Source organism: Ascidia mentula, chromosome 2 (genome assembly GCF_947561715.1).
Source record: "Ascidia mentula chromosome 2, kaAscMent1.1, whole genome shotgun sequence".
Classification (NCBI taxonomy): domain Eukaryota; kingdom Metazoa; phylum Chordata; class Ascidiacea; order Phlebobranchia; family Ascidiidae; genus Ascidia; species Ascidia mentula.
Window position 1 is genome coordinate 7957210 of NC_138567.1, and position 15671 is coordinate 7972880.

Here is a 15671-nt window from a genome sequence, read left to right on the forward strand (position 1 = left end):
TTAATTTTAGTTGATTGTTATTGTGTTTTTCCGTTTCCAAAAACAGAACTTTCTTTCATAATAATTGTTGTCTTCTTGCATTCCTGTTTTTTACTGAGCCATTTTCCATATTCTTGACATTTTGCGGTCATATAGGGCCTACAGGTTGGTATGCTTGGCAAGGCGCCAGCACTTTCCGACGGCGATATATTCATACATACATATATATATCTGAAAACTGAAATCAGGTTTGGGCCGGTAACATGATGGTACTTAACTGCTCTTTCTTTCTTTCGATAAAAAAACAAACAATTTTGAACACAGCATTGCGAACCCAAAGGCAAGGAAATTACGCGACGTATGTATATTTTGTATGTCTTCCCATACGCTGCTAACGGAACTGTAGGAAATTGGCAAATTCGTCAACTTGAGGAATTAATCGTTTGCTCATTGGTTGTAACTGTTGTAGGGTCTGAGGGACGGAAATTAATAATGTCAATTTGTAAAGCGATTTCATATGTGCGCTGAATTGTCGCTTCGAACACTTGAAAACAATATATACACCACGAGTCTTTACGAACGACTGTTGTATCGCAATTCGTCCTGGTTGATGACGCTATAACCGCACAAAATACATTAAGCAAGGGGGAAAGGTTTTAGGAAAATACACCCACCAGCCTGCCGTGAAGTACTTTGCGAACGACTGTTGCCTATATCTGCACGTGCTTCTATTAACCTGTTCAAGGGTTCTGTAGCAAAACAACTTTGATAATTCTTTACTTCAACCGAGTTAAAAGCATCCTTACGGTATATACTTCACGACAGGTTGATGGGTTTATTTTCCTAAAACCTTTTCCACCAGCTGAATGTATTTTTTGCACTTATAGAGTGATCAACCAAAAACTAACGTTTGGTATCGAGGACGAATTACGGTAATACATAATGATCGCCTGTCCAGTTTGTTAGTTGCAATAAACACATCCAAATAAGTTGCAGTTTATAATTTATACACTAGCTTGCCCTAGGGACTTTTCACAAAAACGTTTATTGTGCAATTGGAACCACCTAATGTACGAAAGCATTCAAGTGTAACGATGTTGGCAAAGAAAACAAATTCAAGTTGCTATTTCAAGACCCTTGTATCTTCAGATATCAATCAGCAACTGGATTAAACATGGAAAAACGTAGAATGAAAACGAAGGAATATTTAAATGTACAATTTATACAATACCTGGTTAAACGTAAAACCTTCCTTACAGAAGCCAGACATAAACTTGTAATGATCCAAATCGGGTATTGGTACGTACGTAACGCGCACGTTGCGCGTTTTCAAAGCCTGCGCAAAGCCGTATTCTGATGGTAATTGGCAATTTCGTGTGTCTGTGCGTTCGTACAGGCGAGGTTACCTCGTAATATATTTTATTCCACTCCTTAATTTTCGGCGCGTCGTACTGTACATCGGCAATGACCACATTTGCACCAAACTGCTTGGCGTTCTTAGCAACCTGGTCAACAAACTCCATTGGGCTGTTTTTAAGCGCTTCCTCCCTAACAGAAAAAAGGGCATTTCAGAATTGAAATTTAACTGAAATTTGACTTTCACTTACTGAAATTATACCAAAAGCTACAGACAAATAAATCCAACTTCAGGTTCAGGTCTATATGGACAACTTACTTGGTCAAATGCAGCACACTGTTCAACTCAATCGAGTCCATCAGATGAGTCATCTCAAAGACGCCGCACAAGAGTACCACCTTTTGAAGCTTGTCTTCCAGGTAGACTTGCATCGTAGGGTCTATCTTGTCCCACTGTTGTGACATCATCATAGCGCACTCATGTCCCCCGCTGGAATGTCCACATATGGTGAGGCTTTTCGCCTTAGGAAACTTACTTGCGATGAGCAACATTGCTCTTTTGCATTGTTCAACTATATCCGTAAGGGAACCTGAAATGTGCAAAAATTTAGCCTAAATGTTGTATCTTTATGATATTTAATGTTTTCAAGGCGTGCGAAGTAATATCACGCAATGATTCTTTACAACGAGGAAAAAACTGTGACCCACACATTGCCGATATACGACCACAAGCAGTTCTTATGGTATAGTAGATATGTCCATGGATACTTACAGCGAGGAACAAGAATTTTTCCGACGGCAATGTATATCTTTCCCGCAGCTGTTATCGGAATTGCCGGAAAATGGTAACTCTGGCGACTAGTAGAAAATGTTAATTGTCATAACAATACACTCATATAATGCTCTAGTTTCTCACAAAATGTGTTCGGAACATATGTGTCGTATACAAGAACCCATATAATCAAAAACACCACATGTTACCTTCCCTCCTGCCAATATCCACCATGGAAAAACACAACCAGTCCCGTTTCTGTGGAACAAGGAAACAAATATAGCTGATCGTTGTGCCTTATATTTTTTATCTTGTCACAGAACTTTAGCAAGGTGGTCCAACTGCAGGCCTACAAGTAACAACCCCTACCTTCTGTATGGCCTTTTGGGTAGAAAACATCAATCGCTTGCGCTTCGTCATCGCCGTAAGCGACGTTTAACTCTACGTTAGAGCAAATCTCTCGCGCCTGCTTTGAACTGGCATCGCACGTGCTAACAAACTCTGTAATAACATCCGCTGCAGACATGCTGTTAGAAAAATGCGACGGCATGCAGGGATCCTGGTCCACCATGTTAGCGTGCATATATAAATTATATGTTCCTTTTCCAACCTCAAACGCACTGCAAACACGTGCCTAAATAAATTACAGTAAGATACAACATAATTAACAACTTGAATATCCTCTTACTGTAAACGGTCTGAACGCAATGCACAGCACTCTGCAGTTATAGCATGTAACTGCCAGCAACGAAAACATTGTCGCCCGTAGGTTTAATTTCAGCCGTACTGGGTTTAATCAGAAAGGAAAAAAATTCGCGTTGTTTGTACTGCAGTGCAATTCAAAAATGTGGCTGTTTTTTTTTGTTCAGAAAGAGAGAGAGAGAGAGAGAGAGAGAGAGAGAAAGAGAGAGAGAGAGAGAGAGAGAGAGAGAGAAAGAGAGAGAGAGAAAGAGAGAGAGAGAAAGGGAGAGAGCAGTAAATGGAAGTGCCCTTTAATGCCGCCTCCGTAGTAAAAGCAACAGCACTGCTGCACATACATAGCATATGAAGACAAGCATTATTTTCTTACTTTATACACTGTCCCAGCCGGACAGGGGCGAAAAGGGCCATGCTCCCACTCCCCAATAAGTTGAAGTAAAAGTATTAGTAAAAGTATATATTCACCGATTGTTTTATTCAATTCCTGTTTACGAAATAAAATGTTCGTCCATGCTTATGTCACACCACACCTTTGTTCTTGTATTATATTAACCCAAGTGATGTATAACGGCACGTGACTAAACCAACCAATAATCTTCCGATAGTCCAAATATAAATAGTCATGCGTCTGATGATTGGGCTCTTTGCATTGGGCTCGACTCTACTCTTTCCGGAATCATCGTTCTATCTTTGGTGACAAGACACTGCTATTATTACTGAGACTCTACAAGCTATTCGCCGACTTGGGATTTATTCCCACAGTCTGATAATAAACTGATCATTCAGATTCAAGTGTTTGCTGGTGAAACCGACAGAGAGAGAGGTCTACAGATTTTGGATCAACAATTATTGAGGCTCACGCGTTAGCGCCATCGAAGCATCGTTAAGAGTTAGTCTACTGCAATACAGAAGACAAAAACCTTACAGAGTTTTAAGCGATATGTATATAACCATTATACGCGTTGTCTAGTTTAAGTCCCTATTTATATGCTCCAGTGACACTTAGGAGCTACTTGTGGTTAATTTTCAACCGATCACATTTTTGGAAAAGACAGGCGCAGATGAGCGGGCGGTAATCGCAGTGTAAAGTCACATAGCTTAGCGTAAAGGAAAACTAGTCGTTATTGCGTGTATGGTTGCAAATAAAACTCTAGTGTAAATTTTGTGGCTTCAAATGTGTTTTCATTTTTCAGCTACGTTTCGTGTAAGCGTTACTAATTGCCATGCTGTTCTACAGAAATCCCTGATTAGCGTTTAGTACATATATTTTTCAATGGACTATTAAAATTATTTGAAGGAGCCACCGCAGTACAATCACTGTTCTGATCCTGATTGCGGCAGTATAGAGGCAGACAGAAACGTTTTTTGTTTTGTTTAACTGCAGGAAAGGTACGATGGTGATTCTGCAACGATCTTATAATTACTAAGCTAAATTATAAAGTAAATCCTGTTTCCCATTTGAACGGTTAAGATGCTAGTCCATGACGTGACAGCGTAAATTTCCCCTTCTCTTGACTGCCTGCCTTGCAGTTGGACATTCTAGTCTTGGTCCACAGTAAGGACCGGTTTAGGGCTTTTTATTCTGTACTTTATCGGTTGCCACGTATGTGAAAAGAATTGAGAAGTTAACGTTGCCTGCCTCCGTTTCGGTCCACGTTAAGGACTAAGGCATAATTTGAAAAGACAATAACTTGTTCAGTGGTACTTTGGAATTTCCAACCAGACTGTAACGGGAGTTAAAACAATTTACGTGAAAAAACTTAATTCTAATGCAGCAATTTCAATGAAATATCCATAGGATATACATTTTACGAAAGTTTTGTCTTGCTTTCATACACTTTAGACATTTTGTACATTTAAATTTAAAAACTGAATTTCAGGTAATCACAGAAAATATTTCCAAAGATTAGTTGATGACACGATGTGGCATGAGGCAAGAAAACAAGAGAAACTTGTCCGAAAAGTAATTGTTGACTATCGCAAGCGAGCTGAACGAAGACAAGAATATTATGAAAAGATCAAACAGGATCCAACAAAATTCATGCAGGTATACATTTACTTCTGCCATGTCAACATAAATTTTACTGCGATAGATAAGTAACTGGAGTATTATTGTTCTTTAGGTGCATGGAAGGAAGTGCAAGTTGCATATCGATGAAGGTGGTATTGCAAGTGATAGTAATAGCTACATGATGCCATGGCAAGGTGATAAGTCCAACATGATTGACAGGTTTGACTCCAGTGAAACTTTTATTTTTTGATGCTAATATGACTATGTTTCGTCAAATGTAGTCATTTTTACTGACTGCATTAACTCTGTTGTAATCTTTGATCCTGTTTGTCATGCTTAGATTTGATGTCCGTGCACATTTGGACATCATACCAAACATTAAAAGCAGCACTGAGCTTGATTTCTCCACTGATAAAACAGAACGAAAGTGCCAGTATGAAAGATATCGAATTCTTATATATAACAAACACAGGTATATTTATGTAATTATTGTAATTATTTAAAACATGCTTACAGTTAAGATATCACATGCAAATCCATGCATATTCAGAGTGTCCAGTTTGAACCTAATATTGCTTGTATACTGTGCATAAGCTTTATGAAAGATATATAAATGTAAAAATTGTGTTTGAGATATAACATATTTGCTATTGAAAACCTTTCTTGTATGAACAGAGGAATAACAGAATCCCAGCACCTTAAAAAAATTCACATTAATGAGGCCTACCCTGAACTCACCGCTCAAAAACAAGAGGCAGAAGCCAAAAAGCAGATGCTGGCATCGAGCAAGGCTACTATAGCGTATTCTTATGAAGGAGACGGTTCGACCTCACACGGAAAGTTTGGTTCAAAATTTCATTCAACCAATGAGGAGGACGAAGATGGTGGGAGGCAAATATTTGCTGCTAAAATAGTTGCTAAAAACTGTATTGTTTTTGTCCATTCCTAAGTGTATTTGTGTGTTTATGTATGTATGTGGCCCATGCAATTGGTGGTAAGTTTTAAATTGTCCAGTGTGCTTAGTGGTGTGAATATCTGCTTCACAAGGAACATAGTGGGTAACATTTGTTTAATGGACAGGGTGATTACTTTTTTATTCATTGGTCTCAAATACTTTTTGACAAACTGAAAGGTATATGCTCATACAAGTTTGACACTTCTGTGTTTATTTCTGTTTTGAAAAGTTCATTTTAGTAGAAACGTTACAAATGCCTAAGCCTTGCCTTGTAAAATATGTCATTTTCATGTTATGTGTCAATAGACTTAATTAAAGTCCAATATATAAAAAAGTATAGCTGTACTTTATAGGTTAAAACAGTTTAACTTAAGTGTTAACTACTTAGGATAGTTATGCCTATAGGATAGTTACTAATTTCTGGATACGTTTTACCAGATGAGGATGATTGGTCGGATGAGGACTTTTTTAAAGAGCTGGAAGATGTTCCTTCCGTGAATGAACTTAACATGCCTGCCCTTTCCGATTTGGAATCACTCTCATTTGAATATGGACTTTACATTCATGACTTTACCAACTCTTTAAAACAGGACCAGACCTTGCAAGATAAAATGGACAAGGCAAAGGCTCTTGAGAACGAAAAGGCAAAAATGGCTGGCAAGAAATCAAGGCGTGAAAGAAGGTTATTAAAAGATAACAGACTGAAGGTAACATAAGTTGTAAAACTTGGCTGGAAGTAGGTGCTGCATAAAGCCACTGCACTCAACTTAGTAAACCTTTATTATAGTTTTGTGCCACCATAAATCACCTATACTCCTTGCAGAATCGCTCCATTGGCCCACTGAGCTACATTCTCCATGAAGCTGATGAAAGCGGCAGTGAATCCGGTATCAAAACATTAACACCTTTTCATGCATTACATGTTTTCCTTTTCGCCTAAGGATTAGCTTACCTATTAAAAAGACCAGTCCAATGTTAGTAGTCTTTTTTAATGAATCTAGTGCTGTTTGTGCTGAAAAAGCAACCTTCTGTGCGCATTTAGTCATTCTTTCTGTCAAACAGCACCATGACATAATCTCACTCTTTGAAATTAAAATCATGGTGCCCTCATCCAGGTTCCAATGCAAGCAATGTTTCGTCGAGTTCGGAAGATGAAAAACCGCAAAGGAAAACCTCAACAGGACAGAGCAGCGGCCAAATTGAGTTTATCACTAGTTTTGGTGATACCAGCAAGTCGGTTGCTAAGCATACATTATTTTCTTGATAAAATTAAGATTGTTTTCTAAGTCTGCATTTGTTCACTTTTTGTACATTGCCCAAGTTCGGCATTTTTACCCAAGGTAGGCTGTTAAGCGTTCTTTAACGCACTTTACTATTATCAACAGCATGAATTTTTCTTTTAGCGAGGTCAGCAAAAACACTTTTAAACATTTCTGGATGGATTTTTTCAGTGAACAGTCGAGCGTGGGCTCGAAAACCTCATCACGCTCCAACAAAGCCAAATTCCGACGTAGAAGTCGATCAAGGTCAAGGTCGCGCAGATCAAGGTCACCCGACCGACGGCGCAGGTCGCGATCAAATTCCCGGGAGTCCAGTCGAAGGTAAATTATATAAATGGCATCGATTAAATATTTTAAATTGGCTGCAAAACTACAACCAAGCGAACGCTTTAAAAGCTGTGCAACAAGCGCTATTATTTTCTTGTGGACATGAAACTACTTTTTCGTTCTATCGAACATATTTTTGTTGTGAAAAAAAAAATTCTCGAAATGTACTTTCAAATAACTAAATAGTGACTTGGGAAACGTCGGTACCATGCCTCAAGTTGGCATTAACCCATGAAAAACAAAGATATGCCTACACTAGGTGTTAAAATATTTTTCGTTAACTTTTAAGACACGATAGAGGCAGAAGGTCATCGGAGCGAGACCGACACTACCGGCGTTCCAGGTCTCACGAGCGCCACCGCAGGTCGCGTTCACGATCAAGAAGTCGTCACTCGAGGTCACCCGAGCGCACTCGTCGTAGCCGGTCGAGATCAAAGGGGTATTCAATTATGCATGACCTCATAAACGATCTGTTTTTTATATGACTATTGTAGCTATCCCGAATACACATAGAATATGACTCCGAAGGAGCCTAACTGTTTTTCGTTATTTCGAACTTTTGTTCTTGGCAAAATTAAATTCTACGTAAACTGTTTGATTTTTTTAATCGGTTTTTAAGAATTATGTCCATTATGTCATGTTCTTGTGTTCATAGCCCCGAAAAGCCTTTCGCCACCGTAAAATCCGCACCAGCGCCCAAAACGCCAAGTGGACAAGCAAAAAAACTCACTCCTCAAGAACGTTTAAAAGTCAAAATGCAAAGAGCTTTGAAAAAGCAGGTAAGACACTACCGTAAAACGCTTGCAATTACGATGCCGGCTGCTACAACTCGCTGCGTCAGACTTCTAGTAGCATTTACGACCGGGTGTGTCGCGGTATACGTTTGACTTTGACGTTACGGCATGCGCTGTTTACTTTTGAGGCGCGACCGTCGGTTCAACGAACAAGAATGTGTAGTTATTTACCCTTTCTTGCCTCAGTATCTGTTCGCATGCCCGGGGTTGTTTCTGTCATGGTTTGTTCACAATCAAATGATGCAAACTATCGTCGCTGTATTTCTGTAAATACATTACGACATCGCAAAGAACATGTAATTTAAATTTATTTTTTTCGATGCGTGAATACCGTGGACAGTAATTACAACAAAAGGTATTACACACTAACGCCAAATGTACTTAAATTTAATTTAGTTTGCTTTATTTGTTACCGTTTCTTGCAGTTAAAAGCAGATCGCGTGGCGACTGCCGACAAACGAGCCAAAGCTTACCAAGAACAGATGGATCGGGAGGAAGAATTGCGTGAGATGACGCGAAAGATTCGTAAGCGAGAGGATGGCCGACCAGAAATGTGATAGACCTTTTGTTTCTGTTTTGTCTTATTGAGTTCACGTGGTAAAAAAGGGAATTTGGAGAAGTTAATTTGCTGTCTAGCACAGTTGTACAAACTTAGTTTTAAATCCAGAAAGACAGTTCCTCTAATGTTGTGTTTATTTTGCGTATAATTTTGTGTTTGCAGGGACTCCCCACTGCGAAGCTACCGAAGCGCGTACTACTAGTCTATATCTACAGGCTAAAGCAACGTTAAAGATGAGTAAATGTGGTGTGGAGTTGTTATTTCTCACTTGCAAAAATAAAATTTAATTTGCGGCAGTGTTTTGTGTTGAAAGTATCACGACAGAACCAGTCGAGCTTGAAGAGAAACGTAGGCAAGACTTGATCACACGCAGCTACGGTCGTTAAACACGAGACGTAGATCTTCTTGGTATCAAGTTTCAGAGCGCTTTTATGAAAGATCGTACGCAGTGCGTGCTTTTACGTGGTTTCTTTCCGTGCTATTATGGCGCCATGTTTGTTGGCAAGACATTGAATACAGAGTAAACATGCTGTACGTTTCTCCCTCGCTATCATTCAGAGACTCCATCACAAACAAACTGTAGAATCAGTTAATTTGCGAAATAACTCGGCCAAAGCTGTCGTGACCGGCGGCGCACCCTCGCCATTGTTTACCTGCCGAAAAGAAGGAAGGTGGACGTAGTAAAACCGCGGCGACATGCCATACGACTGAAAGCTTGCGTGCCAAGTGCTGGTCGTGAAATACATGTGCGGAACGACTTGAGAGTTGAAATAGATGTGAAGCCGGGTTATGGTAGTATTTGAGCCAACGCCTTGCCGTTTTGAACGTGTATTGCGTTTGTTTAGGCATTTATATGTTCTTCATCCTATTTCGCTGATACAAAAGCAAAAACAAAGCGCTTTGTGTTGTCAGATGGTGTTTGTCCGTCAGGAAGTTATGATATTCTAATGATTAGGAGGAAATAAAATGGCTCAAAGGACTGTTGGTTGTTGGTTCAGTTTAAAAAAACAAAAGAAAGTCAACATTCAGCAACTTAAAGAGTTGTTTAGGTAAGTAAATAAACACAGGTCTGCTTTGCAATACAATTCATGCTTTTTGTAGCATACAACTATGTTACAAATTATAGTTCTAATTTTTTTTAACTTTTCAGGCAACACAATGTGCATCTTAAAGAGGTGAGAATTCCTCATTATTTTAAATTATTATGTTATTTTAACCAAGTATATTTTTTGTTTGTAACATAGATTGAACTGGACAAAGATTTGGATTCCCAGGGCCCATTTGATGCAATTGTTCATAAGGTCACCGATCTCATGATTGAAAGGCTAGATGGCAATGAGGCTGCTGCAAAGAAGATGGAAGAATTTGAGGTTTTTCGTAGTTGATTAATGTGCTGTAAATTTAATACCAATGTTCAGACCTGTATGATTTCTACAACGAATTTGTAGTTGTCAGTAAAACTTTAGTTTTTTTTCCAATGTATGCTTATTTTACATGTATTGCAACACTTTTACATTCTCTCAACTGTAGAAATACTTACTGAGGAACCCAAACACTGTGGTTGTGGATCCTCTGGCAAGCTTGGAGAAACTGATCAAGAGATATGATACCTACAAGTGTATACAAGAAACAAAGATATCTAGTCGAGGTTTGCCTCAACAGTTTTGACTGCAATCCATCGCTAATTTGCCTTTGAGTGGATTAGGTAGTGTTATGTAAACCCTGGTACTGGTGTTTTTATCTTGAATGATTGTATGTACATCAAGTTTATTGTTGATTTTCTTTTACATGCAGACAAAGTCATTCAAGTACCTTCCTTCACTTTTATCAAAACGCACGACAAAGATGCAATCTTAAGGCAAATGGAAGAAGATAATGTTCGTTTTCCAATAGGTATATATTTATAGTATATGTATGTATCAATGTATGTATGGCATATTTCTAACGCATGTTAGATTTTTAAGCTCTATGCATACAGAACAAGTCTACTAGTGTGTGTTCCATTATTACATGTTCAATTTATTTTAGTTTGCAAGAAAAACATTGCACATGGAGCAGAGTCCCATAAAGTAAGTATATACTGTCCTAATTTATGACCTACTCTGAGCAAATATTTTACTTCCTTAACATATATTTGTGCTACATGTTTGTTTAGCAAATATAAATTCATAGATACAGACTGTATAAGTACCATCCACGTAATAGAGAGAAATGGTAAAATTAACATTTATATTAAACTGTAATTTCATTTATAAATGGTGTGAACCATTTCCAAACACAAAAACAGCCAATGCTATTAGATATAATTAAAATTTTATGAGCGGCTTGACATTATTGGCATATATGTGAAACCAATTTTGAACACACTTTAGTCATCCCTTGTTTCTCATAACTAATGAGGTGCTGTTCAAATACCTCATATTAAGGCTTTAAATTTTGTTTGCATTAGATGTCTGTAATCTTCAACGAAGACGGTCTTGCAGATGTTGACCCACCGTGCGTAGCCCAAACCTTCATCGACCACAATGCATTGCTGTACAAGGTGTGGTTCTGAGCTGAACATGACATGACTTGAGCCTAAAGTGTCAACATTAGATTTTGATAAAGATACACTGTCATGTCATAGAGCAAACACAAACAATGTAAAAGCATTCTTTACATGTCTGGATGTTTTAAAGATTAATGTTTAAAGTAAAGCAGGTGCAAATCATTTATCTTGCTTCAGTGGCACTTTTTATCAATACAATACGGCAAAGACCCAATGTATCAGGCAGCGGAATGGCATGTGTTTCATTATTTTCCACATGTCTACAGTGATAACAACAAACAATGTCAGACACAACCATCGAAAGCACCCAATTTAATCTGATGACTAAGTTATGGTTATACTTACTTCAGTTGAACATTTGTTGTTGTAGATTTATGTGATTGGTGACAAATATCACATGGTGGAAAGACCGTCGTTGCGCAATTTTGGTAAGCCAGAGTGGGCAAACCACAAAACCATATTCTTCAACTCTCACAACATCTCAAGCGGAGACTCAATGAGGTCTGATTTGACCAAGGTATTGGCCTTTGAAACAAAATACTTCTTTGCAGTTTAAATCTTGTTCTATGCTGGTAGTTAAGAAAGATTGGCGAATAGTTATTTGCTAACTAAATGCTTTATTTGCCGTGTTTTTGCTGGATGTGAGGTAAACCGCATGTAAGAAAATGAAATTATTGACAGGTTTATTCAGGTTTGTTTTTAAATTGTGAAAATAGCAAGCCAAACATTATTGCATTTTGAAAGAACAATGAACCAACATTATCCCGGGAGTGGTGTCCTACAACAAAAGTGGGTTTAGCTTGTCTGAACAATTGCAATATTTCCCGAACCATACAAGTTGCCTCTGTGTGAACAAATGTAGCAATTGTTGTTGCAAATTCCGTCCCGTCTTATCAGATAAAGACGAACAGGACATTATGAGCCATACCAAATTCACCTTGTAGGGCGCCTTACATCCAAATGTGTGAAAATCATTTTATTGTGCATTCCTTTCGTAAGAATTTGAGCTTTTGAGTAATGTACTTTTGCAGACACCACAATGTCGCAACAAGGCGGCTCGGTGGTGGGCGCAATAATAGCGCAGAGCGTGCTGGTGGGCGCATTTTGGTTTTCTTAATGTAGTTCTTCACCGTTTGTTACAACGCAGATGGAGACAAAAGACGGCGAACCGATGCCAATCGACACCTCGATTGTCCAAACCCTCACCAAGCAACTCCACCGTGAGATCACGATGGCTCTGTACGGAGTTGACATTATCGTCTGTCCAAAAACCAATAAACACTACGTAATAGATGTGAATGTATTTCCAGGTAAACTTACAGCAGTTCCGCTTTTATTTGAAGCCAAATGCAATTGTTTTCCTGTTTACGTGTCGGTAAGTGGCATTGTTTGTTGTGACACTGTCACTGTTATGGCAAGAAGTAGAAATCCAGCCTTTTTTCGATTGAAAAATGTTCCACGACGTATATTTTACGCATTTTTTTGAACCAAACGAATCTGGCACTGCCGGTCGCCTTATTAACCTTTGTTTTATCAAACACAGTTTGTGAATAGGGGTTGAGGATTTGCCAATCTCTGTTATCTGCAAACCGTATTTGTAGAGATGCCCGGACGATAACACACACTGCAAGCATTTCTGTTTTTGTTGCAGTTTATTTTCGCCCTAAAGTACATTAGTATTAAAACTCCAAATCTACGATACCAGGTTACGATGGCGTGGAAGACTTTCTCGCTGTCTTGACGAATTGCGTGATGACCCAGATCGCAAAATCGCATTCGGCCGGTGGTGATACGATATCGGAGCTTAAGCGGGCAGCCATCAAAACTGATCTCAAATCGAACGAAAACGCGACGGTAATCCTCCCCAATGGAATTCATCCTTCCCTACACGTCAACGGCCACTGTAACGGAACAACGCAATCGTAGTTCGCGTTTCGGAACTTTACTGAATTTTGTTTTTACCCGACCTTAACGTTGTGTAAAAAATCGAGTTTTTAATTGAATTATACCATTATTGGTCTTTAAATTTTATGTTTCAAAACATTGTGACCGTGAGCCCAGTATTTTTTACCGCGCTAATTTGTTCTGTCCTTACGAAAAGCTTAGGTCACTTTCATGGAATTGATTTAAACCCAATTCTTGGTGTCTCGTTGTTAGCTGTGGTCCGCTGTATTATTCAGATTTTGTTGCAAGCAGATGCACTTAATTGTACTGTATGGCAATAACACGCCTCGTCAAATGCAAGCAGCTATTGCAGATAAGTTTCGGATCTTACAATTTACCAATAAACCACATTTCCATATCCCATTGAAGGAAAACATGTTTTGTATGTTATTGTTAGGTGCCACTGATTGTATTGTCAACAAATTGTCCACGCATTTTCCAAAACAAACGAAAACAGTTGCAATGAATCGATTTGTAAAACTATCAAACAATTCTCAAAGAACTTCCCAGAATGTTTTTAGGCTTTTTGACAAAGCTGAACAATTGACATGTTTTTGCAATTTATTATATGGACGCTGTCAATAGTTTGTCCCTTATATTTCCCAAACTACATTTTACTGCATGTCGACCATGTCCAAGCATTTACTAACCAGAGGGACAAAACCACAAAAAAAGAAAGTTTGATAGAAAAAAGTTTATTCTGAAGAAAGTACAAAGAAACAAACAATGGTGTCATGTGGGCGATTTCTTGACATTAAACCCTTTAGGAACTGCACCACGATCCAGCGGCTTTTGTTGGGATTTATGGGGTTTCCATCCAATCATGAACAACAACTGAAAGGTCGCGGGCACACTTTCAGATGACTGGTCACCATACATTGCTGTAATAAGAGTATAATGGTTTGCAAAGTCTTCATAAAAAAATTAAAGTTTTTGCAGATATTGAACATAACATCCGTAAAGTCAATGCCATTGGCTGCAAAAATTTGCTGGCGACATTATAGAAATAGAAAAACCTTGATATGCAGAAGCAGCTGCCAATAGAGTATCTCTGTGCAACAACTTGCGATGTTGTATTGCACTGTTTTCCGCCATGCCTTGAAGGTCCTCCATTAACTCAAACAAACTTGGATAATTGACAACCAGCTGGTCAAAATCCTGTACCAAATATTAACGTGAGGTATATTGATTTCGGTCAAAATAATATGGAATCATAAAAGCAAGGTCTGTTTAACAAAAGGTATAGAAATTGTAGCCTTTGAACACCTAGTATGTACTAAACAGAGAAGTTACCAGAGTTACTAGGCTGAATCCAGCACCCGAAAGAAGGTTGGCCAACTGATGTCCTTGTATCATAGGTGAAACATGTGGTGCTATTCCCTGAAGGGAAATGTCTTTAGTTTATATTCACTATCATAGTTCATGAAAACTTACACCTTCCCTCTCTGTTTCAGCCAGCTGTAAGGAGCATCTTAATTCATACAGGGTGTCTGCACCACACATCACACCAATGAAGCAGCCATCTTCTTTCAATATGCGGAGAATCTGTCATATTAGTTTTAATAAATCATGCTTGATCAGGCCCACTTACAGAAACCTACTTCTTTAAAGCAACCAGGCAAATCGTTGATCCAATGCATGCTATAAATACCAATCAAAGTGAAATTTTCGGCCACTACTGAATATTGCATTCAAATCAAGCACACCTCATACTGCTTAAAACCAAATCATATGAATTGTCTCTAAATGGGAGAGCTTCTTCATCAAATCTAATGGAATCGCGGGGAAGTTCAGATGGAAAAGACTTCAACAAATATTCTTCGCACATATCTCCTTGGGTAATGAACTCTATGCCATCCTACACAATTACTCATGTTTTCTACATACCGAAGTTGAATCAAATATAACACCTTTACCTGCTTCGTGAGGAAGTGGCTGAGAAATCCCCGGTTGGAGCTGACGTCCAATACTGCTGGAAATGATCGTTTAACATCAGCAACACGGTCACATATCATTCGAGCAGCCTGTTTAGCACAATTGCATGCACAAATTAACAACTGCAGTGCGGCTTATGGAATTATTTGTACCTCCTCTTTCAGATACTCAAACACGTGAACATCTGGGGATTTTGCTGCCCTTCTCTTTTGAAAGAGTTTCGTTTTGCGACTGAACACTAGACGTTCGGTATCATTAGACGTTAAAAACCTTTTCAAAAGCAGGCCAGCTGCACGGTTGTTCCTCGTTGCCAGATTATTCCACAACATATGCTTGGCTAGTTTAACAACATCTGACCGGTGGCAGAAATATTATTTAATCTGGCAAACAGAAGAACCAAAACTCAAAACACTACAAACTAAACTAGTCATGCGTAACGAAGTTGCATGCTCTATTAAGTGTTTACGCTTCGCTGCACAAAACATGCATCTGCTACAAAACGTTTTTACTAA

The 15671-nt window shown here is 38.7% G+C and overlaps 4 protein-coding genes across 4 annotated transcripts; 2 read left to right on the forward strand and 2 right to left on the reverse strand.

The window, feature by feature from the left end:
• Positions 1-1028: 1028 nt before the first annotated feature.
• LOC145890006 (kynurenine formamidase-like) lies at positions 1029-2678 on the reverse strand. The gene is made up of 7 exons (XM_082981053.1): positions 2477-2678; positions 2317-2365; positions 2108-2193; positions 1655-1925; positions 1386-1527; positions 1211-1315; positions 1029-1142 (listed from the first exon to the last, which is right to left on the reverse strand). Exons 1-7 carry the CDS (start codon positions 2676-2678, stop codon positions 1125-1127), a joined length of 873 nt encoding a protein of 290 aa, XP_082837179.1. The 3' UTR covers positions 1029-1124.
• A 1441-nt stretch (positions 2679-4119) lies between these two features.
• Positions 4120-9028, forward strand: LOC145888834 (CLK4-associating serine/arginine rich protein-like). Its single transcript, XM_082979700.1, has 13 exons — positions 4120-4195; positions 4687-4853; positions 4930-5036; positions 5158-5289; positions 5493-5701; positions 6211-6479; positions 6596-6659; positions 6888-7005; positions 7224-7373; positions 7669-7818; positions 8035-8158; positions 8599-8726; positions 8895-9028. The coding sequence occupies exons 2-13, from the start codon at positions 4728-4730 to the stop codon at positions 8932-8934; spliced, it is 1617 nt and encodes a 538-aa protein (XP_082835826.1). The 5' UTR covers positions 4120-4195; positions 4687-4727; the 3' UTR covers positions 8935-9028.
• Positions 9029-9336: 308 nt separating this feature from the next.
• LOC145888460 (inositol-tetrakisphosphate 1-kinase-like) lies at positions 9337-13555 on the forward strand. Its single transcript, XM_082979208.1, has 10 exons — positions 9337-9781; positions 9883-9907; positions 9977-10102; positions 10263-10380; positions 10527-10625; positions 10761-10801; positions 11182-11274; positions 11651-11797; positions 12428-12590; positions 12986-13555. The coding sequence occupies exons 1-10, from the start codon at positions 9699-9701 to the stop codon at positions 13204-13206; spliced, it is 1116 nt and encodes a 371-aa protein (XP_082835334.1). The 5' UTR covers positions 9337-9698; the 3' UTR covers positions 13207-13555.
• A 202-nt stretch (positions 13556-13757) lies between these two features.
• LOC145888461 (arginine-hydroxylase NDUFAF5, mitochondrial-like) lies at positions 13758-15566 on the reverse strand. The gene is made up of 8 exons (XM_082979209.1): positions 15312-15566; positions 15141-15248; positions 14931-15082; positions 14826-14865; positions 14659-14769; positions 14518-14604; positions 14241-14382; positions 13758-14105 (listed from the first exon to the last, which is right to left on the reverse strand). The coding sequence occupies exons 1-8, from the start codon at positions 15486-15488 to the stop codon at positions 13957-13959; spliced, it is 966 nt and encodes a 321-aa protein (XP_082835335.1). The 5' UTR covers positions 15489-15566; the 3' UTR covers positions 13758-13956.
• Between the last annotated feature and the right edge of the window lie 105 nt (positions 15567-15671).